Here is a 26,687-nt window from a genome sequence, read left to right on the forward strand (position 1 = left end):
AAAATAGATTTTCCCAAATGGAGCCCTGCTCTATAAAAAGTCTACCTCCAGGGGTTTGGCTGACTGTATGATGGTCTAACTTGTGATTATTTCCTAGGAACTTGAGGGCCCAAGGTCAGGGGAGAGCCTGCCCAAAGAGATGAGCCCTGGAGGTCGTGCAAGACGCAAGCTCAGCAGGGTGAAATTCTCACTGTGCCTGTCAGAGCTCAGATGACATTCGCTTTCTTTTCTAAACTGGTTCCACGTCCTCCAAGCACTCTGCAAGCATGTGGGATGAAAGGTAAGGCGTCCAGCAGGCTTGAACGCACACGTGGCCAGCTGCTGCTGCTTGGGCACTGTGCGTCCCCATGCTGCCCGAGACTGTGCACTCCTACAACACTACATTGATTCACGGCCTGCCATGCTCGTCTGCCGCTCTGGGATGGGGGACAACAGGCGACCGTCTCACCTGCAGGACTGCCAGAGCGTTGCTTCTGGAGATGTGCATACACCCTGGGGGAAACGTGGTACCCAGGCATTGGTAACTCATCGTGCCCACAGGTCCTGACGGGGCACAGGACTCTCACTGAACTGAAGCAAGTAGACAAAATATTTATAAGTAGCACAGAAGTGACAACATTAACAGTCTTCAGTAAGGAAGGAAGGAAAGGGATTGTGTGTGCTTTCAATTCACATTATGACTTGCCTTTCTACATTTGTTAAATTTTTATTTATTCCTGAATCTCCATAGCAAGTTTTAGTAAGAAACTTCATGCGGTACAAAGTTATAGAAGTGACAGATAAAGTTCACTACATATTTTAATATGATATTAATCATATTAAATGTTACTGAGAGACATGAACAAGGGCTGGGGCTGTGGCTCAGGGGCAGACACTTGCCTAGCATGTGTGAGGCACTGGGTTTGATCCTCAGCACCACATAAAAATAAATAAATAAAACAAAGGTATTGTGTTCGTCTACAACTGAGAAAAAAGAGACATGAACAAGCTAGGTGCAGCAGTGCACCTCTGTATCCACAGGACTTGGAGACAGAGGCAGGAGGATGGCAAGTTTGAAGCCAGCTTCAGCAACTCAGCAAGTCTCTGTCTCAAAATAAAAAATAAAAATCGCTGGTGGTACACCCTGGGTTCAATACAAAAAAAAAAAAAAAAAGTTAAAAAAACGCCAAACATTCTATATTAGAAAGCAAAAATAATCATCAAACTCAATCTTGTAAATACCTATGTGGAGCAAAGAGAGTCCCCCGCACCTGAGCTAGGCTTGTGTTCCGTCTGTCTTCTGGGAACAACACTGAAAAAGCAAACTGCAGAGAATACACACGAAGCTTACTAAATGACTGTCACAGAGGCACTGTTTATTAACTCAAAAACACCACATTCACTCATCCTTTGAATCCACTGTATTCATCATTAAATTCCCTGCCTCTGCTGAAACGGGCAGCTTCTTCTAGGAGGACAGGGACTGAGGCACGTCGGGGCACAGGGAGCTTCCAATTCATGCCAGCTCAACGACTCAGCCTCCACGTCACTGATGCAGCAAAAGCATTTTTTCTTGAGGCAACCACAAGTTACCAGGGCAAATCAGAACATGGCAAACTCGGTGGCTGCTGCTTTGTTTCAGGAACTGAGACATTCCGGTGAACAAAAAACTATGCCCATAAATATGGGAAGCGGACCTGTGGTGTCCTCCCAGGACAGTGCCACCATAGAAGATTCCTGGTTCTGCAGAGCAGCAGGGCTTTCGAACTTTCTTCAAACATCTTACGGCTGAAAATTACAGCCATGTTATTCAGATTTTAGCTGTATTCATGAAATTTCAAAAGTATTATAAAAACTATAAATTTTAGTTTGGGGATCATAAGCTTTTGACAGATAATTTTCAAATGTATGTCTCATCCAACTGAAGTGTGAAGCTCGCCTTCATCCCTCTTCCTTGGTGGTACCCGGCAGGCCGTGCCTTGCCCAAGAGTACTCAGAGAAACGCGTGAACAAAGAACTCGAAGCATTCCCATTCGAGGAACAGCTTCCTTCCCTTCTTAAAACTAGTCAGGCCTCCAGGTGCCAAGATGTTGGAAACCACACACGTGCAGACGTTCACTCCAGGATCACACGTGCGGGAACTCCCGCCTCTGAAGCGGGCCGCCGGCGAGCCTTCCTCTCCTCTCCTCTACCCCACGCTCACCGCCGCTGTCTGCCAGGAGCTCTGCTTCTCTGTTCCAGACACAGTGAAGGCCCAGAGTTTTGCTGCCCTGCCCAGTGAGAGGAGGCCTGGGTCACGGTGTGTTCTAAACTGGTCCACAGTCATGGCTCTTCATTCATAATTCCCTTCAGAAGCCGTCTTTCCCAACGGCATGACTCTAGAAGGCAGGCAAAGGAACACGAGGCGCTGGGTGACCCTGAGCACAGCACCGCGACAGAAGGAGAGTCGGAGCCGGGAGAAGGCCCGGCGTGGTGGACACTGAGAAGGTCACTCACTAAGACGCTGACGAGCAGTCTTGAGGACAGGGACATTTCAAAACAACATTCTACGAACTTTGGGGAAACAGACATACTTCAAGTATCCTGAAGTGCAGGTTGCAGATTTCATCAGTCTCTCGTTCCCTCTGCACAGAGTCCCTGGGCTTGGTGCCCCGGGCGCTGCGTCTCAGGCTGCAGAGAAGCTCTGTCTGTCCATTAGTCTTCTGTACATCCCATTTGGCCTTGAAAGCAGTTCTTCATGCTTCCCATGCTCGGCGATTTTTCCATGGTCAAGAACAGCGACAACATCAGCATTCTTGATGGTAGACAGGCGGTGAGCAATGACTAACACCGTCCTGCCCTCCATCAGTCGATCCAGAGCCTCCTGCACAAGGTGCTCATTCTCTGCATCCAGCGCGCTGGTTCAGGGCAGTGGGAGCAAGTAGAGACGTTAGTGCCATGGGCACACGCAGCCCCGGGGCCCCGGACAGGGAACTTCTACTCTGACCCGAGGACACAGCAGGAGGCGGGCAGGACCCCCCCTCGGGAACCACACCACATCCAAGCAGAACCGTGGCCCCCAGGAGCCGACCACGGGGGCCAGGGCCCAACCCGGGCTGTCTGAGCAGAGTGGGGCGCCCACTCCTGCCTCTCTGCCCTGGCCTCTCGACTGGCATTGCTGGCTCAGACTGTGTCACTTCACGGTGCAGGGTCCCCTCCTGCGGTGGGACAGCCTGGGGTACAGGAATGTGCAGAACACAGCCCCACACATGCATTCATCCTCACCTGGTCGCTTCATCCAGGAGAAGAATTTTGGGGTTCTGAAGGAAAAATATTTAAAAGAAAAGAAAAAATGGTTTTAGTAGAAACTACAAGCTCTCAGTAACAAAACAGAGCCACACCTGACAAGTGCCACAACGTGGGTGGACCTTGGAGCTTCACGCTCAGGAAGGGACCACACTGGCATGGTTCCACCCACGGGCAATGTCCAGGACAGATGCACGGAGGACAGGGGCAGATCAGTGGAGGGAGAGAGGAGGGGTGTGCACAGCGGAGGTGTGAGGAGCACCATCTAGGACAATGAGAAGCTCTAAAATCCACTGTGGTGACAGATGCACAGCTCTGGAAACCACCAAGTCAACTGTAAGTGCATAAACTGGGCAGCATGTGGGCACAGACTCCAGTGTCTGGGTAGCTGGTGACAAGGAAGCTGTAGATCAGCTCAAGCCAGGGCCACGGTCATCACCAGACTGAACTGCCCACACCAGATTTACCCTGCCGGAAACAGAGTGAGGCGGGGGACCCAACATGAGTGAGGTGTGGTCTGCGCTCTCCAGATCCTGCCAGCAGCAGCTAGGAACACCAGCCCACACAGAACAGGCGCGTGAGCAGACCGAGGCACAGCACACGGGGGTCTAGCTTTGCCAAGAGTCTGTCTGCAGGATGGGAAAAGGCAGTGCCACTTGCTACATGACCCAAACTTGCCCAAAGGGGAAAAGACCCCAAGTCAGGTAAGGCAACAGACCAAGCGGGAAAAGACCCCAAATCAGATAGGACAAATCAGAGTTAGCAACAGAAGGGAACCGGCTCTGAATGGGCGACACTGGGAGGGACCTCTCAGTCACTGTGGGTCAAAGCAGCCACGCTGAAGCCACGAGCTCTCTGATGTCATTGTCCTGAATGTCCAGAAGATCAAGTCCAGACACACGGAAGTGGATCCGGGTGTCCGGGGACTGGGGGTGGGCAGGGTGACAGCAGCTGTGCAGCAGGGACTCCCAGTGACAGAAACGCTCTGAAGTGGGCTTTGGTGTTGAACCAACTAAATTTACCAAGTCCCTGAGAAGTACAGTGGGATGGAGATAGTGCTTCAGCGAAGCTGCCTTTAAAACTCGCCATACGCTGAGGAGAATCTGTCCTCCAGGGCAGCTAGCTGAGCTGTAGCCAGCGTGGCCCTTCCCTGTCTGAGGTCACCTGGACCTCAGCTCTGCACCGCTGGACATGGACTCAACATGTGCTGGGTGCCCTGAGTGAGGCTCACTGTGCAGATGCGTCTTGAGGAAGCCATGTGCTGCTCTGCTCTCCCTGACAGCCCCACATCCAGGCCGGCTCCCAGCAGCCAGGAAGCCCATGTTGAGCCTGGACATGGCCTGCTTGCCCTCCATGAGAATGTTCAGCCACATACCCACCCTCCCCATAAGCATAAAAGTAAGGAAGAAAAATGGTGAACCACAAACTGCAAGGTGTACAGTTAAAACCAGCCACCAAAACCCAGTCAGGTGGCTTCAAGCTTACCTTAAGCAGGGCCCGGGCAATAGCAATCCGCTGTTTCTGTCCACCTGGCCCAAAACAAAACAAAACAAAACAAAAAAAATCTTAACAAAAACTCTAAGACTGCACTTTCCTGATGAGGCTGGTGGCTGGGTGGAGGTGACTTCTCCAGCCAGCCGCAGCTGGGGTAGAGGGGAGAAGAGAGACCTGTTTTTAAAATAGCTTGTCTTCCCATCAGTCTCAGGATTACTAGCAATGACTTTTATCACAGCTGTCCCTGAGGACCCCCACCCACCAGGCATCTTCTAAACGCGTCACCTTACAAGGTGGACCCCACGTCACTCCCACTTTACAGAGGAAAGACTGAGGCACAGGTAGGACCAGGTCTCAGGGTCAGTAGGCAGCAGGCCCAGGCCTGACCAGCACAGTGGGGATGGCTCTGCTCCCTAGCAGGACAGGGCTCCAATGGGTGAGGCTTCTGGATGGCACTGGAAATGTCTGCAGTGAAGGGCAGCTGCGCCCCACGGCTCCAGCCGTCACTGGCCCTCACTCTCTGGTCCCTTGGCCTCCCTACCCTCGCACACGTGGGCAGCAGTGGGAGAGGCTGAAGGCTACGTGCCCCTCAAAGTTCAAACTGCACTCAGAGTAGGGTGCACATGGTGGATGTGGGAGGGGTGGGCTGGAGGTCTGGCCATCCCCTGCCTGTCTGCCTTCCTCCAGGACTCCTTCCCACCTGGTGCTCACAAACCCCAGGACTCTCCTCCCGACGTGGGTACTGGCTTTTGGTAACAAGAGCACTCCTTTCTGGCTGACTCTGAGGAGCGGACCACCTCATCCAGAATTTCACCACCAGTAACCGACACCATGGTGGCCCTGGACCCGGCCCCTCATTGAGGCCAGTACTCAAGGACACCAGGATGGCCCTCTCTTGACCAGGGCCAGTCCCTGGAGCAGCTGGCTGTGGGCTACCTGTGCTCGGAGGTGTCCTGGGTACAGTCAGTGTGCAGGTGCCCACTGCTGGGCGTCCCGTCCTCCCAGGACACAGGGTGGGCTGGAGTCAGGGCTTATTGTGTTATAAAGTAGAGCTTAGAACCTGCAGGAGGGATGGTCATGCAGAAGCTGGTCCCAGGAGCAGGTGACTGGTGTGTGGGTCGAGCTTCACATCCCCCTGCTGGGCCACGCCTCCCTGTGCAGCTGAAACTTTTAAACCAGCCCAGGGAAGGTTTCAGAGCCCTGGATGGCAGCTGGTCATTGTCACAAGGCAAGGTGTGATTTTACCCTGGAAAGTCCAAAACCCACCTGCTCACTCGTGCCTTTGGTTACAGGAGTCACGCACGGTACACTGACTTTCATTTTTGGTGCTCTGTGGCCCCTCTTCCAGCCAATGTTTAGAGAAGGACAGGACCACTGCCCTGGCCTAGCCTGAGGCTGCACACCCGGGGGCCTGGGCGCTCCCAGCAGGGAGCTCAGCACTTCTGGAGAAGACTTGCTTGGATATTTGTGATGAGAGGAAAAAAAACTTTTGTTTATCCAAAAACTTTATTGCCCTTTCAGTTGTACTCACGGGTCCTTCTTCTGCATTCTAAAGCAACACAGAACAAATTATCTTTCTCTCCTGGAATGTGGCGCTGACATACCTCGGGGTGCTGGATAGGTCTGGGCCCACAGGGATGGGCCAGCGCTGCCTGCAGGCTGGGGGCTGTCAGGCAGGCCCACAGGCCAGTCTGCACTGGGCCTGTGTTTACACAGCCCTCAGTTGAGTGCTTTTCCAGTTTGAAAAGGGTTATTCAAAAAAGCCAAAGCAGGAAAACATGAACAGGTTGATGTGTAGCCCATGAAACCTGAACCGCTTGCTCTGAGGTCGATTATGGAAGGTTCCTCAGCCCCTGGTCTCATCTCCAGGGCACAAGCTGGGGAGTAAGAGCGCTTCCCATGCCAGCTTTGCATCTCTACGTCTGCGGGCAGACCACCTGCCCACCTCACGGCTGCCCTGCTTCCTGCAGTTCTGAGTCTCCAGCTGCAAACATCTTTTCTCAGATGAGAAGAAAGCTTACGGGGCTGAGCACTGTCCAACTGCTGCTGGGACAACTCCGGGGCACAAGGAGAGGGAGACTGTGAAGTGAGAGGCCACGAGGTTCTGCCCATGGCTCTGAAGAGGCCACCTGGCCCATGACAGTGACGCAGTCTGAGGCCAGGGAGCAGGGCACCTGTGAGGCCAACGCGCAAAACAGCAGGCCCACCTGACAGCAGCACGCCCTTCTCCCCCACCACAGTGTGGAAGGCTTGAGGGAAGTTCCGAATGAAGGACGCAGCATTGGCGGCCTCCGCAGCCCTCTCCACCTGCTCCACCGTCACCAAGGAAGGGCAGTCGGCGCCATAAGCGATGTTCTCAGCGATAGAGCAAGAAAACAAAACTGGCTCCTACAAGTTGGAACAAAGTGTTTGTCACAAATCCCAAGGCAGACTTCAAACACGCCCAAGTGCAGTGGACTCTGCACAGCAGTTAGAGCCAAGGCGTGGCTCTCGGGCACAGAGGACAGGGCTCTCCTCTTGCCCACGTCCTCTTTCTGCTCGAGCTCCCCAGCACTCTGCAAGCTCCCTGAACCGGCCTGACCTGAGCACCTGCAGTCCTCACCATGCTGCAGATGAGACCCCACCACAAGAGCCTGCAGCCGCCATCCCTGGGCCACCCAACCCTGGAGGATCCAGTCCACGCACTCCCAGCTGCTCCCACTGAGGGCAGAGGGGCGCCTCCTCCTCCCAGGAGCACATCCTGGCAGTGAGTGGAGGGGTCCAAAAGAGAGGCTGCCTGTGGCTTCTCTCCAGTGCCCACCACCCGGGCTGGCACCCATCACTGGGCCACCTGCCCCAGCCCAGAGCAGGCAGAAATAGGCACAGGTGCGTCTGTGGAGCCCACGACATGGCACACAACCCCCTTGGCCAAATGTCCCTGTCCCAAACAGCCATGGGAGAAACTCATCCAAGGGGCAATACCACAGTCATGTCTGCTGTGGAACCTGAGCTTCTCACGAGGGGCCTTTGCCTGCTTATCCCGGAAACCCGTCACACAGAGAGACTAGTTGGCGATGACGTGGGGCTTGGGGATGAGCCCCTGAGAGCATCTGCATCACGCTGCATCCTCCAGACTGTGCACGTTCCAGAGAAGCGCCAGCCCACGCCTGGATGAGGCCACTGCTTCAACAGGCCGCGCCCGGGAGGCAGCAGCAAGTGCCGCAGGACGAGCCCGGCAGCCTGGAAGCTTGTCCTCTCTCGAGAGCTGCGAGGTCCAGAAAAAGCGGGGCAGAAGCAGCTTCAAAGGGCGAGGGATGGACAGAGGCCTCTTCTCACCTGACTGACTGTCCCAATCTTGGATCTCAGCCAGGCCGGGTTTAGCTGGCGGATGTCATGGCCATCGAGAAGGACAGCTCCTTGCAGGGGGAGAACAAAGTCACTCAGCAACGGGCAGCCGACGGCTAAAGCACAGATGGTGCCCGGTGGGAGTTCCAGGTGCAGCTTTGCAAAGCTCAACAACAGTCCTGAGTGGAGCCCAACCAGCACGCAAATCTCAGATCTAAGAGGGCCTTCTGGGTGGCCAAGTCTAGGGCTCCCTCCCAGTGGGCAAAGAGCCAGGCCAGTTCACCCTACTGGGCCCACCTGGCCGGTAGCTCCTCCGGGCCTGGTGACTTGAGGCCCCACAATCAGGCACCCAAGGAGGGGCCTTGAGTCAAAAGAGATCTGCAGGGCAGAGGGCAGGCTCGTCCACTGCTGACCCACAGTGAGCAGGGACGCAGTGCTGACAGTAGCGCCTGGTCCCAGAGCCTCCTGACCTGCCAGCACCTGCAGTGGCCTTGAGCCTCCCCTGGTTCTGAGGCAGAGATACCAGAGTCCTGGAAATGCAGCCCAGAATCTGTTCTGCCAGCCCTGCCAGTGACTTTTGAGCTCTTATTGCTTCTTAAAATGTCCCCTCTGCATAAACCTGGTGGAGGGGAATCTGCTGCCACTAAGAGCCTGACCCACACCACAGCAGAGATCTTGCACGATCAGAGGCCCACCCCAGCCCTCACTAGCAGAAGTCACTCCATGCACTGAGGGTGCTCAGTGCTGACTCCTAATGACACGGAACACAGTTCCTCCTCAGTAGAGCTGTGGAGCTTGGGCCAGCTGGAAACCCAGGGGTGCTTGTGCACACGCAGGACAAGGGCTGGGAGAGGCTCAGGCGCAGTTCCCTCAACTGTGATCTATTTACTCTGGCAAGAAACCAGAGCCTCAACCAATTTTGATTTGATTTGCATCTACTTGGCTAGGACTGCTTAAACTCAGAACTTTCTAGCAAGTCAAGAGGGAACCCCAATAGCGGCTCTGGAGGCAAACAGTGCGATTCCCCCAGGGCAGGAGGTGCTTCTCCAGCCAGGATCTGCCCGCCAAGTGTGCACCCAGCACCTCACTGGCTGCACGCAGCTTAAACAAAAGTGCTAGACAAGGAACTCTTGGTGAAGTCGAGAAACTCTTGGTGAGGTCCTGACTCTGCTCACTGACACTCGTTTACTTGTAGACAAACATTTTTTCAATCCAAATCCAAAGAGAAACACACTGATTATTGAATCTGGGAAGGATGTAAAAAAGTAGAATCATGTGCTTTTGCTCTTAAAGATGTTCTAATTCAGTCAAAAGTAAAATTAAAACCAGAATGACAAGCCAGGTATGGTGGCACATGCCTGTAATCCCAGTGGCTCAGGAGGCTGAGGCAGGAGGATCTGGAGTTCAAAGCCAGTCTCAGCAACTTAGTGAGGCCCTAAGAAACTCAGTGAGACCCGGTCTCTAAATAAAAATACAGAAAGGGATGGGGGTGTGGCTCAGTGGTTAAGTGCCACTAAGTTCAATCCCTGGTAACCAAAAACAAACAAAAATCCAATAAGAAAATCCCTCCTAGTTCAAAACATTTCAACAGGGCTGTCAGATGGGTGTGAATCACCGATCGCCAAGCCAAGCCTTTTCCCCTGACCAATGCACACCCACAGGCAGGAGCATCCTGAGGCCTCTGGGGCTCCCTGGGCTCCTGTGCCCAGCACGCATGGAAGAGAAGTGCAGCTGTGAGGGGCGCCTGCAGCCCCCAGGGGTCTTCCCTGGCTGTGGGCACCGCCTCTCCTGCCTCCCCATCTGCTCCTAGGGGAGGGTACATGGGGAGCCGGTGGAGTTCAGGGCTTGAAAAGGGGAAACGAAACCTGGACAACCAAGAATGCCTCCTGCTTGAGGGAGCTCTTGCCTAGAAGGAGCTGCTGGCATGGAGCACCTGGGCCTCTGCATGGTCAGGAGGGTGCCCTTGCCCACTGCACGGTGGCCACTTACCAGAAAGGGGGTCATACAGTCGCAGGAGGAGCGAGACCACGGTCGATTTGCCAGAACCACTTGGGCCAACCAGAGCTGTGACAGAGCCTGCTGGGATGGAAAGGCTGAAGTCCTGAAATATGGGCACCTCTGGACGAGCCGGATAGGCAAAGTGCACATTCTTAAACTGCAAGGCACCTTGGAAGCTCTTCTCATGTAAAGTGACCCCCTCTGAAACACAGGAGGGACACAGGTACTTCAGCAAAACCAAACTTGTCTGAAGATGGACAGGGGATGGGGGACCTTCCACAGCCGCCTGGGGGACACACCCAGGGCACAAAGGTGCAGGCCTGCCTCCAAGGTTGGCCTCATGTCCACCTGCACCAGCTACGAATGTGACCCCATGTGTATATAGGCTCGTTTGATCTATGGCCGAGAGTTCAACTTTTCTGAGGTCTTGGGGCCACACAGGGCAGCCTGCCTGGGCCAGCAGTGTGAGTTGAGATCTAGCGTCTCAGCAGTCTGCTTTAGACCTACTGGCCTTGCCCAGCCTGCTGCTCCTGCTGCACAGTGTCACCTCCACCCTGAATCGACACCCTGCACAACATGGGTCGGAGGTCTGCTCTGCCGGCGACACTAGCCCTGGCGGGGAGACTGGGCTCAGCCTCTCGTGGGGTGCGTGTCTGGCTCTCACACTGGAGAGCACCCGACTTGCTGGACCTGCCCACGCCACGGTGCCCAGGAGCCCACGAGAGTGGAGAGTGATCCTCTGACAAGTCTGCTGAGTCTGTGAGCTGGTCCAGGCCCAAGGCCACAGGAACTGCCCACAAGGAAGGCGGAGGCTCCAGCTGCTCAGAGGCAGGTCCCCAAGAACCAAGAAGTGCGGTCTTTTAAATGTTAGGTCTGGCCTGTTCCCCCAACCCCAGCACTCACGTCCACCTGGTGACCTGTCTGGGGCCCTTCTACTGAGGTCAGCGGCCACACATCCAGGGATGGTGCCCTGCAGTGGCCATCTTTCCTTGTCCCCTGCATATGAAGCCTGACCCTCCCCCTGCTGTGCATAGGGACCGTGTCCTAGTGGTGGTGCTGGACCATCTAAAGCCAGACTGGCTCAACCCCAACAGAGAGCAGGCTGGTTCCACACCCACCGTCAACAGGGAGCTGGGGCCGCCTCTCCAGGAGCTCCCAGAGTCGGCTGCCGGCACCCAGGCCCTTCATCAGCTCCGAGTAGAAAGAGCTCAGACCTGCAGGAGAGAAGCGCCCATCAGCACGGGAGGGCCACTGCTGCTCTGTCCAGGTGAAGCCTGCCACCCCTCCTGGGGCAGGGGTACGGGCCTCCTCACCATCCCCTCACACCAGCTCTCTGGCCTCTCCTCCAGTTTGCTGGTTTCTTTTTCTTTCTTTTTTCTTTTTTCAGTTATTTTATTTCTTATGTGGTGCTGAGTACGGAACCCAGGGCCTCGCGTGTGCCAGGGAGCGCTCTCCACTGAGCCCAGCCCAGCCCTGGCTTCACTGATTTCTAAGACGGATTTAAAGTTTGGTCGGGGATTCACAGATACACCCAGCCACACTAATCACCCCGAGGGGCAGCCCTTGTAGGCAGGGGAACTGCTCCGTCGGACAAGGCTCCAGAGGAACACGAGTTCACCCCACCAGGGGGATGCGAAGCAGGCAGCTTGAAGACAGCCCACAGCCTCACTTCAAGCCTGACAGCTGGAAGGAGTCTCCGCGTGCCCACCATCTTGCCAGTTCCATTTCTAGTCATCTCTGAATCACAACCTAGCTAATGGCTTCAACTCCAAGTTCAGCGGTCTGTGTCGAATATGAGAACGTGTCTTTACAGCCTTTTTCCTCAGTAAGGATGCTGAAAAAATGCAATGTGAATATTCTGCCTGTGGTGTTTGGATGTTTGTGTAAGACACCGGAGGCTGTAACCTTCGGGTGCATTAAAAGTGCACCAGGCCAAAGCAGACCCCACAAGCACAGTTAACCTGTTTGTGAGAAAGAAACTCGGGCCACACGATGCAGACCCAATGGCTGCATGTCACACAGCCTCTTCAGGCAGAAGCCAGGGCAGGGAGAGGCCTCGCACCCTTCTTGAGATCAGAATGAACCACAGACCTAAGTGCAGAATGCAGAATCGGACTCCTAGAAGTATGGGCCCTGCGTGGGGGCTCTGAGGGAGCAGCAAAGGTGCAGGCCACTTCTGCTCTGCCAGGTCACTGCCAGCAGAGTAGGACAAGCTGCAGACTTGGGCGGAAACCCTGTGAAGACTCATGGGACAAAGTACTGTTGTCCAAAACACAGCCTGCCCGACTGAATGACAACTTCACTCAGGGTGCTTTTACGCTGGTGCCAAAGTGACACACGTTCACACACATGCAGGACAGACAGACTGATCTTTTCCTAGGCTAGCAATTTGTGGGATGGTGCTCTCTCCCAAGGCTGGGCAGCAGCAGCCCCCATGGGCAGGCATATAGAGGGGCAATGACCCCACACTGCCGGGTAGTGCCCTAAGGCTGGTGTGACTTGCATCTTAGGGTATTTCCCAGTTTTGGTGAAAGTCTGATTTTCAATTCGTAAATCCCCAATTATTTAACTTACGTACCTCCAATGCTCAGTCCAACCCAGAAGGCATACATGAGGAAGGAAGAGAGCTCCCCCACCGTCATGTGGGCGGCCCCCATCAGCAGTCCTCCCTTGTACAGGACAGACAGCACGATCAGGTTCCCAGACAGCCCTGTCTTCCGGAGGAGGAGACAGAGTCAGGGACAACCAAGGGCTTCTTTGGGAGCCAAAGGCAGGGACCAGGCCTCTGATTCCCTTTCCAGACTTTAAATTTCATCTGGGTTTCAAACAAAACAATGTTTCAAATATGGAAACAATATTGACAACAAAAACCCAGGTGCTGAGTCAGTCACCTGGCTCCCGTTCCACTCCATCTGCTCAGCTTGCCAGGGAAGGCCAAGGACCCCTCCCTCACCCCTGCATCTGATGCAGGGTCTCTGCACTGCGGCTGGCCCTGGTGCTCTGCTTGACCCTCATGCGGTGCGGGCTCTCTGACAAGGGTGGCCTTCTCTGGGCCCTGTTTCCATGTCAACTGTGGCAATCACCAAATCACCCCTGAAGTTCTTTCCAGTTTGGACACACGCCTGGAATGAGTTCATGGCAACTGAGTTCTCACACTTCCTGCTGGAACGGCACTGAGGTTTTCTGGGTCAATCCTTAGTAGATCTCAAATTCACCTGCATCAGAATGACCCGGAGCCTGTTCAAACAGATTGCTGGCCCAGCCCAGGCCCAGGTCTGGAGAATGAGGAGCCACAGAGCAGGGGTGCCTGGGTGGGGCTCACCCTGAGAACCAGCCGGACCTGCCCAGGCCACCTCCTCCTAACAGTATTTACCCGTTTTCCTGATAGTGACTAAATATGTTCTACTGTGTCAAGAGCCACAGAATAAACATCTCTCACAATCCTACCACCTGCCTTCCCACTCCTTCCAGAATGATCCACTTACTGCTCCGAAGAAGCCAGCCCGAGCGAAGGCCTCCTTCCTTGCCAACTGCATGACGCGGTCCACCCTGTGGGAGTATTTCTCCACCTCAGTCAGCTCTTTCCCAAAGGCTCGCACGGTTCTGATGTTGCCAATGCGCTCCTCGGCCAGCTGCAAGGACACAGGCACGTTACAGAGAGAGGGGCACACTGCAGTCTGGAAGCAAACCAAAATGGATTCTCATTTAAACACTATCAACAGGAGTCTTATTTAAAACATCATCACTCATGAAACCCAGCTGGGCCGGGAGAAGACTACAGGACCAAGCACAGAAACCACCCCAGACAGATGGACAGACAGAGCCAGATGACTGACAGGACAGCAGGGCAGCACAGACAGGAAAAGAGACAGACTTCAAAACACTGATGGCATCAACCCTGAAGCAGGGTCACCCACACTTTTCTCTTTCCTCAGTGTATTTTCACATTCTTCCAACGATAAGCAAGCATGGCTTCATAACATGAAAACTTAAGCCATTTTTATTTTTTACAAACATGGTTGTGCACGGCACTGCAGAGCTAGCTTATTGACTTAATGAAGTGTATGGTGTCATCTAGAAACTATTTCCAGAACACGACTAGCTTTTTGGTCCTGTCAGGGACACCAATGGCAAGACGTGAGAGGCTCAGCAGCGTCAGGTCAAGCTGGACACTTCAACGTTGGGGGGTGACCACAGAGGCCGATGGCTATATCTGGGACGGGGTCTGACGTGAGGAAAGGAAGAGCTCTGCCCTCTGGCTCCTTGCTGGACACCACAGCATGGGCAGGCCATTACCTGTGTGGCTTGCGCCAGAGAGTCCTGTGTGGCTTTGGACAGGCTCCTCAGGTATCGCCCATAAGCCACCGCAAGGATGGACATCGGAGGCACCACGCTCAGGACAAAGGTGGCCAGGGCAGGCGAGACGAAAAACTGGGGAAATGCAGGAGATGCCTGTTAGGCGCAGCCACAGTCCTCTCCCCGACCCTGTGCCAGGGAAGCCGCTTGACTGCTGGCCCCAGGCCGGCCACCTGTTTGGGGAGAGCTTTGCAGACATCTTTAATCTTCATGAAGCCCCACGAATGTCACACAGAAGTGATGTGGCAGAGAGCTGATGGAGAAAGACAGGAAGCTCATCCTCAGGCCAACCCCAAGCACGTCCACCCAGCAGTGGGGACACGATGGCTGGATCTGCCGTGCACAGCTGTTTTTGCACCCGGAACTCCTAACTCCACCCTCCAACGCCAACTCCTGCTGGGCACCCACACAGCGAGCACCATCCAGCACCGGGCAGACGCCTGGCCGGCAAGGTGGAGCTGGGCGAGGAGGTAGAGGGGCACACGCAGAGGCCACCTGGGCTCAGGAGCCCCACCCACCCAGAGGCGAGCAGGACACAGGCCTTGAGGAGGAGCAGCATGCTCAAGGTCCCCCAGACACCCACAGGCTCGGGAACAGCTCACATCCTGTGTGTCCTCCGGGGGGGGAGGCACAGGCCACAGGAGTCCCCAGGACTGGGGTGAGCCAGGACCACCCTTGGGCCTTGCTCTGCGTCCAGGCTTAATAAATGTCCTGATGACTAACCAGGGTCCCAGCACTGGAAAGGGGCATTTGCCAAGGCAGAGCAGAGAGAAAACGGCAGGGTGATGTGGGCAATATCTGCTCCCATGGGGTGACCTACCTAGGGGACCCCAGTCCCGTTCAGGGGGAACAAAGCCCACTGCTCCTCCAGACCTGAGCACAGATCTGGACAATGCCCTGCGAGAGGCCCACTGAGGTTGGAAGTTTGCGTCCACCCCAAACTCCTGGGTGGGAGCCCTAACCCCCAGGTAGCTGGGTGGGGATGGGGCTTAGGGAAGTAACCAGGCCCGAAGAGGCCTGGGGTGGCGCCCAGGCTGGGGCAGCATGCTTGCTGGGAGGGGCAGCTCTCTCCTGTGAACACATAGCAAGATGCTGGCCACCGAAGGCCCGGGGAAGAAGCCTCAGAATGACCCTGGAATCACAGCTTCCAGACCCTGAGGTTCTAGAAGCTCACTAAGCCTGTGGAGCTCAGCTGTGGCACCCGGGGACCAGTCAGGCCCTTCACGCAGGCCGCTTGCTGCACGGACTCGCCCTCGAGGTTCAGAGCCTCCCCAGCTGCCATCCCCCAGCCCCAGGACTACCCGAGGCACCTGGGAAGGGGCGTCTTACCCAGGTCTGTTTCTCTTTAACTGTAAAACCACGACATTTCAAAGCTGTTTTCCACCCCACAAGTCTGATCTAGCAGGTCGGCTCCAGCAACAGCTCTGACCGCTCCCTGATGCCACGTGGTACAGAAGAAGACCAAAACTGTTCTTTCTGTGATAAAGTGTTACAGGGTGTGGCCCTCAGACCCCCACTGGGGAACTGCCATCAAAGCGAGAGCCTCAGGCGGCACTGGGCTCGTGACCTGCGGCGGGTGTGACGAGGAAACCCAACTGCTGGTTCCACTGAGGGTGACTTGATTTAAGTTATCGGCAAGCTTTCAAGTACGTGTGCAAACCTGGGGCCTGTGAAACTATTTCCATGGCAAGTTTTAGGAAATCTAAAGCTGGATCAGGCATCACCAAGGGAAATTTTGCATCCATATGGAATTGTTCCTTAGGTGTAAAATACACATGGATTTTGGAGTCATAATATGAAAAAAGCAAAATAAAGTTAGTGATTGTGATCTGAACTACATACTGAAGTGATAAGACTCATTCACACTGGGTTAAACAACAAGGTCACAATCCGCCCTATTTCCTTCGGCTTTCTGAGTGAGGCCAGAACACTAAGGCCAGAACACTAAGATCACAGGCGAGGCTTATGCTCGGCCCTCAGGCCAGCAGCACTGGTCTGAGCACAAACTCTGCCTGGCAGCGAGGGGAGCCAGTCACCCAGGGCAGGAAGGCCAGGGTGCAGAGGCCCCTGGCAAGAGCACAGCGGCTCACGTGCAGAAGCCGGGATCTCCCCGTGCCAGTCCCGGCTCCCCTGCCTCCCGCTGCTGGGCTGCCAGGGCTGCCGAGTTCTCAGACAATCCAGCAACATCAAGAGAGGCTGTTCTGCAGATGCTTCTGGAAAGATGCAGGCGGAACCCAGCAGGGAGAGGCATCCCTGCCTCTGCAGCCTCCAGGACAGCTCGCCTCCACCTCCTCGTGCTGGAGAGGCCTGGCCCAGACAAGCCCAACCAGCCAGCAGGTCCCAGGAGGAGCCCACGCACCATCATGCCAACGCCCACCGAGGCCTGGGCTCCAGCCCTGAGCCCGTCCGAGAGGTTTTCCGTCACTGAGCGCCCCAGTAGTGCAGTGTCCGAGGAGAGGCGGTTGATCAACTCTCCTGTTCGAGTCTTGTCAAAGAAAGCAATCTCCTGCCTCAGAACAGAGGAGAACAGCGAGGTGCGCAGCCTGTTCACAATACGCTGACCTGCAAAGCAAGTGAAGGGCTCTCAGCGGTACTGCTGTCGCCAGGAGGGCACTAGCTACGGTGGTGTGCAGGCCTTCACTGACTTCCTCCCAGGACGGGCTGCCGGTGCTGACGAGGGGCAGGGATACCAAGACCACCACAAACAGGAGGCGCATGGTGGTCTCGTGAGGAAGCTCGAGGACGTTGAATTTCTCGCTTTCTCTTATTTATTTTTTGGTACCGATGGTTGAACCCAGGGGCACTTTACCACTGAGCTACGTCCCCATCATTTGAATTTTTTTCATTTTGAGTCAGGGTCTCATTAAGTTGCTGAGGCTGGCCTTGAACTCTCGAGGCTCCTGCCTCGGTCTCCCCAGGTGCTGTGTTTACAGGTGTGCGCCACCAGCCCCAGTGATTACACTGATTTCTGAAAGCTAATTTTGCTCCTTCCTGGCAACCCTTTCCAGAGTTTCCCAGTGTGAGAACTAGTTAATTATCCACGCGGTGTTCTATTAACTGAGCGGAGCAACAGCCCTGGAGGGGGTGCCCTGGCGTCAGTGTTGGGGTGCTTTCCTGCCTGCTAGCAACTTGACTTCTCAGAAGAAATACAGTGAAGTTGCCACCCCAGCTGATACACAGCACAGAGCAGAAGGCAGGGTGCAGTCCTTGAAGCCCAGGGCACCAACCTGCCACCGAGGGCCTTGTCCTCCAGCCTCCTGTAAGACCCCCATGGCGTTTCCCTTCGTGCTGAGCCCAACTAGGCAGAGAGAAGGAGGAGAGCCTGGGGCTCTGGCTGACGCTGGGATCTGCTGCCCGGGGAGGAGGGGGGGACGCTGGCAGAGGGAAGAGCCGGGCTGGCCCGGTGGGCGCCTGGCCTCCTCCGGAAGACACGCTGCCTGCGACCTACCGGAAGCCTGCATGAGGTAGACGCGGACGGCGTTGGCAGCAGCACCACACAGAAACACGCAGGTCAGCCCGAGGCAGAGGTCGGTCAGGCTGGCACTGTGGTCCACGGTGGGGCCGGCATAGATGACGTCAATGACCTTCCCCAGGAAGAAAGGGGCGGACATGGTGACCACGCTGGACACGGCCAGGAACCCAACGGCGGCTGGAAGACAGAAGCTCAGCTCAGCGGGCAGGCTGGCTGCTGGGGCTCCTTCCCAATGTCCAGACTGAGGGCGAGCCCAGGGGCCAGGCTGCTCCCTTTCACCACTTGGCACCGCCTCACAGGAAGGACCAAAAGACTCCAGGCTGAGGACCAGCAAAGCAGCCACAGGGAGCCAGCCATGGGAGCCAGCCACAGAGAGACAGTCATGGGAGGTGGCCACGGGGAACCAGCCATGGGGAGCCAGCCACAGGGGCCAGCCATGGGGAGCCGGCCATGGGGAGCCAGCCACAGGGGCCAGCCATGGGGAGCCAGCCACGGGGAGCCAGCCACGGGGGCCAGCCATGGGAGCCAGTCACAGAGAGACAGTCATGGGAGGCAGCCATGGAGAGCCAGCCACAGGGGCCAGTCATGGGAGCCAGCCATGGGAGCCAGCCATGGGAGCCGGCCATGGGGAGCCAGCCACGGGGAGCCGGCCATGGGGAGCCAACCACGGGGGCCAGCCATGGAGCCAGTCACAGAGAGACAGTCATGGGAGGCGGCCACGGAGAGCCAGCCATGGGAGCCAGCCACAGAGAGTCAGTCATGGGAGGCGGCCACGGAGAGCCAGCCATGGGAGCCAGCCACAGAGAGTCAGTCATGGGAGGCGGCCACGGAGAGCCAGCCATGGGAGCCAGTCACAGAGAGTCAGTCATGGGAGGTGGCCATGGGGAGCTGGCCATGGGGAGTCGGCCACGGAGAGCCAGCCATGTGAGGCAGCCAAGGGGAGCTGGCCATGGGGAGCCGGCCATGGGGAGCCGGCCGGGGAGGCAGCACTGTTCACAGACAGGAGTTTCTGGTCTGCTCCTTCCTTCCTCACCAGGATAGCTGAGAGCCAACCAGGACATGCAGGACACTGTCCTGGCCTCCCCCACCCTGGCCTTTGTGCTCGTCTCAGGCTGTGCTTCTGCTGCAGCTGAGGACGCCTATTTCTTCCTAGGTATCCTCTGTACCTCAGCTAGGGTTGGGGTCTCTCAGGAAGGGCGGTGAAGCCTGGACCAGAGACCTGCCACTGCGGCCAAGGCCAGAGGGCATGCCAGCCAAGCTGGGAGGGGCAGGAGTGAGGCCCTCCCACTGCTGGGAATGCAATTGGCCCGATCTCGATGGACAGGAGCCTGACCTGCAGCCCTCAGAGCGCAAGTGCACTGTGCCTTTGACCCACAATGCCAGCTCTGGGACACACTACACACTACAGACACACTTCCACACTAGGCAAAAAGATGAAGACTCAGCGGTGCAGGGGTGCCTGCCTGAAATCACAGACACTCGGGAGGCCGAGCAAGAGGATGGCAAGCTCGAGGCCAGCCTCAGCAACTTAGTGAGGCTCTAGGTAACTTAGCAAGGCTCTGTCTCAAAAAATAAAAAGGATCAGGGATGCGGCTCAGTGGTGAAGCACCCCTGGTTTCAATCCCCAGGGCCAAAATTAAAAAAAAAAAAAGAAGATTCAAAAGTGTTCACTAAGGCACTGCTCACACCAGCAGAAGAATAAAAACATCCTAATCCTCAGTCAGCGGGGAGCAAATGAGATCTACTTCAGAGCAGTTATCTCATGAATGATGAGTGCAGTGCAGCGGTCAGAGGATGAGGCCTCTTGGCAGGGATGGAGAGGGACCTCCACCGGGATCAGTGCTGGCCGGGCAGGTCCAGGACACAGACGCCCGAGCGTGCGCAGCTCCACCCACGTTCCTCGCTGGTCCTGCAGTTGTACATGACGACGGATCTGTCATGACACAGTCACACACACGTACAGCTTTTTCACTTCTCCACCTTTCAAGTTCACACGCAGGACGCCGCAGAAGGGTAGTATGGAACAGCCTCCAGGTTCCATCCAAGAGCAGCCCTTGGCAGGTGGGTGCGGGGGGGGCTTCCTGTCCGCCGGTGCCTCAGGCTTGGCGCTCCGCGTGCACGTCACCCTTAAGGAACCTACTAGGGCCTGCGGGTCCCTGGCAAGAATGCTGGTGGACACAGAGCCACAGGGCCCTGGGAAGAGGAGCCCAAGCACCCAGCTGACGTTGCTGGCTGGCAGCTGGTGCTCACGGGTCACAGGGCTCATGGAGAGTGGTGGGCAGACCCCGGGCAGCTGGTGTGCAGGAAAAATTCGTGCCTCTGAAGCAGGGCGCCCTGGCCCAGGGATGTCACCTAAGGTCCCCTCCGCGGGCCTGCTCTGCTGCCCCACTGCTGCCTCCTCCTGCCTCTGGTCCCCACGTCTGCCCCCTGCTGGCGTTCTGAGTGTGCCCTGGCTTGCTGTCCGTCCACCAGGACATAACAACTTTGGCCTGTCCTGCACCCCGCTATCCCTGCCCCCACTGCAGGGACGGGCACAAAACGAAAGCTCACCAACACCTGTTGAGTGAATGAGCCAACTGACCTTTGGCAAAGGAGGCAGCGAACTCTCATCAGACCGAAGTTGTCCTGCGCCTCGCCAAAAACATGAGGACTGGTTTAAAAACCAGCCGCAGTCTAGCTGGCTGCCGTGATGCTGGCCAAGGCCGGTTCACCTTGACATAAGGCCAGGTGTCCTTTCAAAGCACCACGCACCTGGCAACAGTGCCCAGCAGGGCTACAAGTGCAAAGAGCAGGCCTACCTTGGCCCAGCCTGGGAAGAGCCGTCCTGGAGCCCAGGACCAGTGCAGAACCCCCCAGAACTACCGCACGGTGCCACCAAGGTCAGTCTCCCCCACCACTCTGGCTTCTCACTTGCAGTGAGCATCTGCACTTCCTGAATGGAGTGCCCGGGGCTGGACTGAGTTCTCCCTGTCGTGGGTCAACACAGAGGAAGGAGAGAGGCTGAAGTCAAGCCCACTGGAGGGTCGCACACCCTCAGGCTTGCTTTTGATTCATTTGAAAAGATCTCTTTGGTGTGTGTGATCAGCTTGAGATCAGGCCTCACTATGCTGCCCAGGCTGGTCCTGCACTCCTGGGTTCCAGCCATCCTCCTGCCTCAGCCCTCCGAGTGACCAGGACCACAGGAGCATGCCACGCACCGGGCCTGGAATACGCAGCAGCACCCGTCACTGCTGCCTGCCTCGTTCTATCACAAGTCAAACGTAAGGGAAGTGAAAGATTTCTCCAGCTTTGGGCTGGCGGGATCCTGTGATGGTGGCAGGGTGTCACTGTCTCCGACACTGACAATCTAACTGGCATCCCAGGCCCTTGTGAAACTCCTCCATTGGCCTCTCCTTCCCCAGCCCTGCCTGAGAGAGCTCCTGCCTCTCCCAGGGTGCCCCTGGGGTCCTCTCCTGTTCCCTCTGCAGCACGGCATTCGAAGACAAAAGGAAAGAGCCTTCGGGACAGAGGGGGAAGCAGCGTGGACGCAGGCGGACCCAGCTCTCAGGAGAACAGGATTTGGAGCCAGGGAGGGTCAGCAGGATCCCGGACCTGGCTCTCCCCTGAGTCATCCGACTCTGCACCGGCCGCTCAACTCCTCTGTGCCTCAGTTTCTCTTTCTGTAAACGGCAATACAAATAACACCTTCCCGGGAACTGCTGAGAGGAACAGTCTAGACAGATTTGGGAAGCCTCTGGCCCAGGGCGCGGCCTCCAGCAAACAAACTGGGCTATTACCTTTAGCAGTGTCAGAGCAAGAATGGCCCCACCAGGCCTGGGCCTGGCACACGGCAGTGCCCGGCTGAGACCGGGCTGGCGGGGAGGGCAGCTGGGGAGGGAGCCACTCTGGTTTTCAGGCTGTTGGGAGACTGCGTGGACGGGGTGAGTATGGAGGAGCACAGGGTGGAAGCCAGGGTCCTGCCTGCGGGAGGGAAGGGAAGGCACGAGGGGCCAGAGGACAGACAGCAGGTGAGCGGAGGCCTCAGCAGACTCCGCAGGTTCCTGGAGGGATCTGCAGATGAGCCCCGGTGCGCCTGCTGCCTGTGCCCATGCTGATGTCCTGCTCACAGAGGACAGACCTGCCCCAAGAACAGCATGGGGCCACCAGGCAGACCATGGGAGCATCCGCATAACAGTTTCCTAGTCGCAATTAAAAAAAGGAATAGGATGTGCATCTGTAATTCTGGTGGCTCCGGAGGCTGAGGCAGGAGGATCATGAGTTCAAAGCCAGACTCAGCAACCTAGGGAGACCCTAAACAAGTTACCGAAACCCTGTCTCAAAAGAAAAAATACAAAGGGCTGGGGATGTGGCTCAGTGGTAAAGTTCTCCACGGTTCAACTCCTAGCACCCCGCCCCTCCAAAAAGAGAAACAGGGCCAGGGCCACAGCTCTGGGCTCCATCCCCAGCACCATAGAATAATAATGATATCTAAAAATAGATAAAGTCAAATAGCACTTCAGTTAACCCAATATATGTAAAACATCATTTGCATGCAATTGACGTAAACAATTAGTGAGATGCTTTACGATCTTCTCTGTCCTTTCAGAACCTGACAGGTATTTTACACTTTGGTCAACGCCAGTCACATAGCTCACAGCTCTGCTATGGAAGACCAGCATTTTCTCTGAAATGGGTTTCTGTGACCCTGGAAGGTGCCCCATGTGGATGGCTCGCCCTCCCTGTCCTCGAGCCCTGTCCTGGGTGGAACCTGCCCTGTCTGGACTCCAGGAAGCAGTGCCCTGAGCACTCCCTGTCCTCCCCTGGCTCCATGCCCAGTGGCGTGGCCAGTGTTCACTGTGCTCGCTGCAGCAGTGGCTCACCAGTGGCCCCCTCTCCCACCTCACAGCCCCTTATAATTCAGGGAGAAGTGGCCCTGAGCTCTCCAGACAGGCACCACCTGAACACACAGGGGCCACCAGGAGCGTGTCCCCGAGGGAGGCAGGTGGTCTCCAAGGGCAGAGGCTGCACAGGAAGCCCTCCAGGCCAGAAGTGCCTCTGGCAGCACAGCACCCGAGGCCACACTCACCGCAGGACTGAGCCGGGGCTCCCCATCTGCCAGGCATGCAGGAGGCCCCTATCTGGTAGCACACAGCCTCTCCTCCTGGGCTCCACGCCCCCCGAAGCTCCTTGTGGCCAAGGCGATAACAGGAAGAGTTATCAGTGCAGAAGGCTCAGCACCTCTCTGCCAAGTGACAGAGATGGCAGCAGCAGAGCAAGTCAGGGGCCAGCAGTTCCCCTGGAGGAGTAGAGACAGCTAACCCTGCCCAGCAAGCACCTGCAACCATCTCGGGGGCAGGCCCTGGTGCTCCAGCTCCTGACACAAACGGCTAGCACCAAAGCCTCCTTACCACACAGCAGAAGCAAGCTGGGCAAGCTGCTGAAGGTGCCTGGCAGGGTTTCTACGCAAATACGAACCGACTTCTGGTGTGCGTGGTGCTGGGATGGAACCCAGGGCTTGAATGCGTGAGGCAGGCACTCTGCTACTGAGCTTCAGTCCCAGTCAAACCTACACTTTTGAATAGGGATTTTTAATTTTTTCCCCTAAAATTAAGAAATTCACATCGGAATTCCTTCTTTTCATCTTGGCTTGCTTGTTCTCTCAACTTGAAGACCATAACTGCTCCACACCCAAGGTACTCAGATGGCCTACATCCCAGGGTGTGCTTAGGGAAATCAGCAAGCCCCACTGACCCCAAACACCAACCGCAGATGGGCCCAGACACGTTAGGGCTGGCACTGTCTGAGGAAACCCTGCGGTCTAACGAGGGCTTCCCATGATTCCTCATGACGTAAAACAGGCTGTTTGAGAACACTGGTGTGCAGACCACGGGTTACTTCTGAGATCGCCCGTTCAGCATTTCAGCAAGGCCAACCACAAGGCTCTTACAGGAAGGAGGCGGCCCTTGCTTCTCCACAGCACTCCTCACAACTTGCCAGCAGACAGGTGGGGACCGTGGGAGTGACAGGGCGGTCACAGGACAGACAGGGCTGGCCCAGGGGGCACCAGCACACTCCATACTTGAAAACCCCGACAACTGATGTTTTGGAAATAGAGCAAAACTGGATTTCCCTACTTACCCTCAGCTGCTTACAGGAGCTCTGGGCAGACCCAGGGACCCTCGCGTTTCTGATGCCCCAAGGGGCCTGGGTCATTTGGTCCTCCATTTGGTCCTAAGGTGCTGCTTCTTGGCCCAACATGATAAGAGCTGAACACAGCTGCCTGTGGGACAGCTCAGCCCAGAGAGACCTCCTGTCTCAAAACTCATTTAAAACTGGGCATGGTGGGCATGCCTGTAATCCCAGAGGCTGGGAAGGCTGAGGTAGGAGGATGGTGAGTTCAAAGCCAGTCTCGCAAAAATGAGGTGCTAAGCAACTCAGTGAGACCCAGTCTCTAAATAAAATACAAAACAGGGCTGGGGATGTGGCTATGTGGTCAAGTACCCCTGCATTTAATCCTCAGTATCAAAAAAAAAGAAGGCTCTTTTCCATCAAATTCTACAACAATCAACTGAACTCTGAAATAACTCTTCATACTTAAGCACACCAAGAACCCTCTAGACGTTCAAGTGGGTGGCAGATGAGAGGTGGCACCTGCCTGCTCCCTTCTAGTGCAAGTCTGACCTGAACCCCAACTCTGCCCCCAGGAGGGCACTTTTCACAGCAAGGAACTGCCAGAAAGGAATTTTGTGGCAGGGACAACCTCACAGGCCCTTCTCTCCGATCATGAAGATGTCCTCCCCTGTCTCTTCCCACTAAGCTGGAAGTCCCAGCAGGGGCAGGGCCCTCCATCTCTGCCTGCCAGTTGTGTCTAGACATCCCTCTAACCATGGCTATAAAGGAGCCACAGAGAACTGTTAACACAAGCGGAGGCTGATCAGTAATCTCAGCCACTCCAGAGGCTGAGGAAGGAGGGAGGCTGAGGCAGGAGGACAGAAGTTTAATGCCAGCCTGGGCAACTTGGTGAGACCCTGTCTCAAAATTAAAATAAAAAGGGCTGGCGATGTACTTCAGCAAAAGAGCACCTCTGGGTTCAATCCTCACCTCCACAAAAATAAATGATAAATTAAATGTCAATTTGCATGTTGTTTCTAAAACCATTAACTTTTGATTTCTGTTTGTTTTTTTTTAAACCGCTGGATCTCAGTTCAGTGGAATAAGGTCCAGTTTCTCGGCCAGAGTCACCTGGGAATCCTGGCCAGGTGGTCACCACTCACCACTCAGGGCGACCCCGAGGTGTGTGGGGTTCCCTGGGCTGAGTGCGTGCTAAGCAAGTCCAGTCCGGGTCACGTTTTCAAAATGCTAAAAATGCTGCTAGTACAAAGCAGGTATATTTTTGGCAGAATTATTTTATTAAATTCTTTCTTCTAATACTTTTTAGTTGTAAATGGACACAATACCTGTTATTTTTATGCGGTGCTGGGATCGAACCCAGTGCCTCACACGTGCTAGGAAAGCGCGCTACCACTGAGCCACAGCTCCAGCTCCAGAATTAACTTTTTAAAAAGAGGGAAACCCCAGCTCTTTTGGAGAAGGTACCAAAGAAGAAGCTTCCAAGAAGTCGGTGGCGGAGAGGGCGCGCCAGGCCGCGGAGAGCCCAGAGCAAGCCCTCCAACAGGCGCCGCCACCTGCGAGGCTCCGCCGCCCCGACGGAGTCCCGCCCAGCCGGCCGGTCCCCGAACGAGCGCAGCGGCCCCTCCTGGCGCGGCTCCCTACCTGCCAGCCTCCCGCGCTCCGGGCGCACCAGCCCCACCAGCTTCCGGATCTCCGAGCGCCCGGTCACAGCGGGACGCGTCCGCCAGTCGTCCCCCGGGCTCTCCGCCGGTCGGTGCCGCCCAGCTTCGGCCCTTGCTGGTGCCGCCGCTGCGGGGCCGCCCTGGAGCCCGGCGCCCTGGGAGCCGGCCCAGCGCCCCGGGACCCGAGTAAGGCCCGCTCCGCCCGGCAGCCCCGGCCGCGCCGACAGGAGACCAGGGGCGCGGGCGGCCTGGGTCCGCTCCTGGGCCGACGACGTCCATGCGCGCGCGGCCGGGGTCCACACGCGGGCAGCCCGGGTCCACTCATGGGCCGACGCTGTCCAGGTGCCTGCGGCCGGGGTCCACGCCCGGGCGGCCCGGGTCCACTGGTGGGCCGATGACGTCCGCGCGCGGGCGGCCGGGCCCCGCCGCGTGAGCAGCAGCAGCGGCCAGGCAAGGGGGCCACGCATGGCGCCGCGTCCGACCCGAGTGCCTCACTCGCCCGCCCCGCCGCGCGCCGGAGGACCCCTCCGGCCGGAGCGAAGGGCGTGGACGCGGCGCCGCCCGCCCCTCCCCGGCCGCTGTCACCCGCCCCATCGGGCCGGCGCCCCCAGGCCGCGCCTGCCTCCGCCTCCGCTGCCGCAGCACGGCCCACCCCCGGGCGGCCCCGGCCCGAGTCACCCCGAGCGCCCCCGCTGGGCAGCCAGCGCCGCGCACCGGCCGCGCGACTGGGCGCCTGCGCCTGCGCACTACAAGGAACCCCCGTCGCGCCTCCGCGTCCTTCGCGTGTGGCCCCGGGGCGGCGCGGGCTCGTTTTTAGGCCAGCGACCTGGGGAGCGCACAGGCGAGGCGCACGCTGCCCTGCGTTGGGGTCTGGCGGAGCGGGACAGGGGACGTGGCGGGGAACCGAGGCGTGAGCAGGCGGCTCACCCTGAGCGGTGCAGAGCCCTGACGGAGGCGCGGAAGCCGCCGGGAGGACGCGGCTTGGGCGGCGTGGAGGAGTGAAACTG

General features: G+C 56.8%; 1 protein-coding gene across 1 annotated transcript; it reads right to left on the bottom strand.

The window, feature by feature from the left end:
• Positions 1–1,422: 1,422 nt before the first annotated feature.
• Positions 1,423–26,287, bottom strand: ABCB10 (ATP binding cassette subfamily B member 10). The gene is made up of 13 exons (XM_079107775.1): positions 25,661–26,287; positions 17,885–18,085; positions 16,796–16,998; positions 14,377–14,511; positions 13,566–13,712; positions 12,659–12,794; positions 11,199–11,294; positions 10,072–10,281; positions 8,074–8,153; positions 6,966–7,146; positions 4,750–4,793; positions 3,244–3,278; positions 1,423–2,876 (listed from the first exon to the last, which is right to left on the bottom strand). The coding sequence occupies exons 1-13, from the start codon at positions 26,145–26,147 to the stop codon at positions 2,645–2,647; spliced, it is 2,187 nt and encodes a 728-aa protein (XP_078963901.1). The 5' UTR covers positions 26,148–26,287; the 3' UTR covers positions 1,423–2,644.
• Positions 26,288–26,687: the final 400 nt, after the last annotated feature.

Source organism: Sciurus vulgaris (genome assembly GCF_902686455.1).
Source record: "Sciurus vulgaris genome assembly, chromosome: 12".
In the NCBI taxonomy this organism is placed as follows: domain Eukaryota; kingdom Metazoa; phylum Chordata; class Mammalia; order Rodentia; family Sciuridae; genus Sciurus; species Sciurus vulgaris.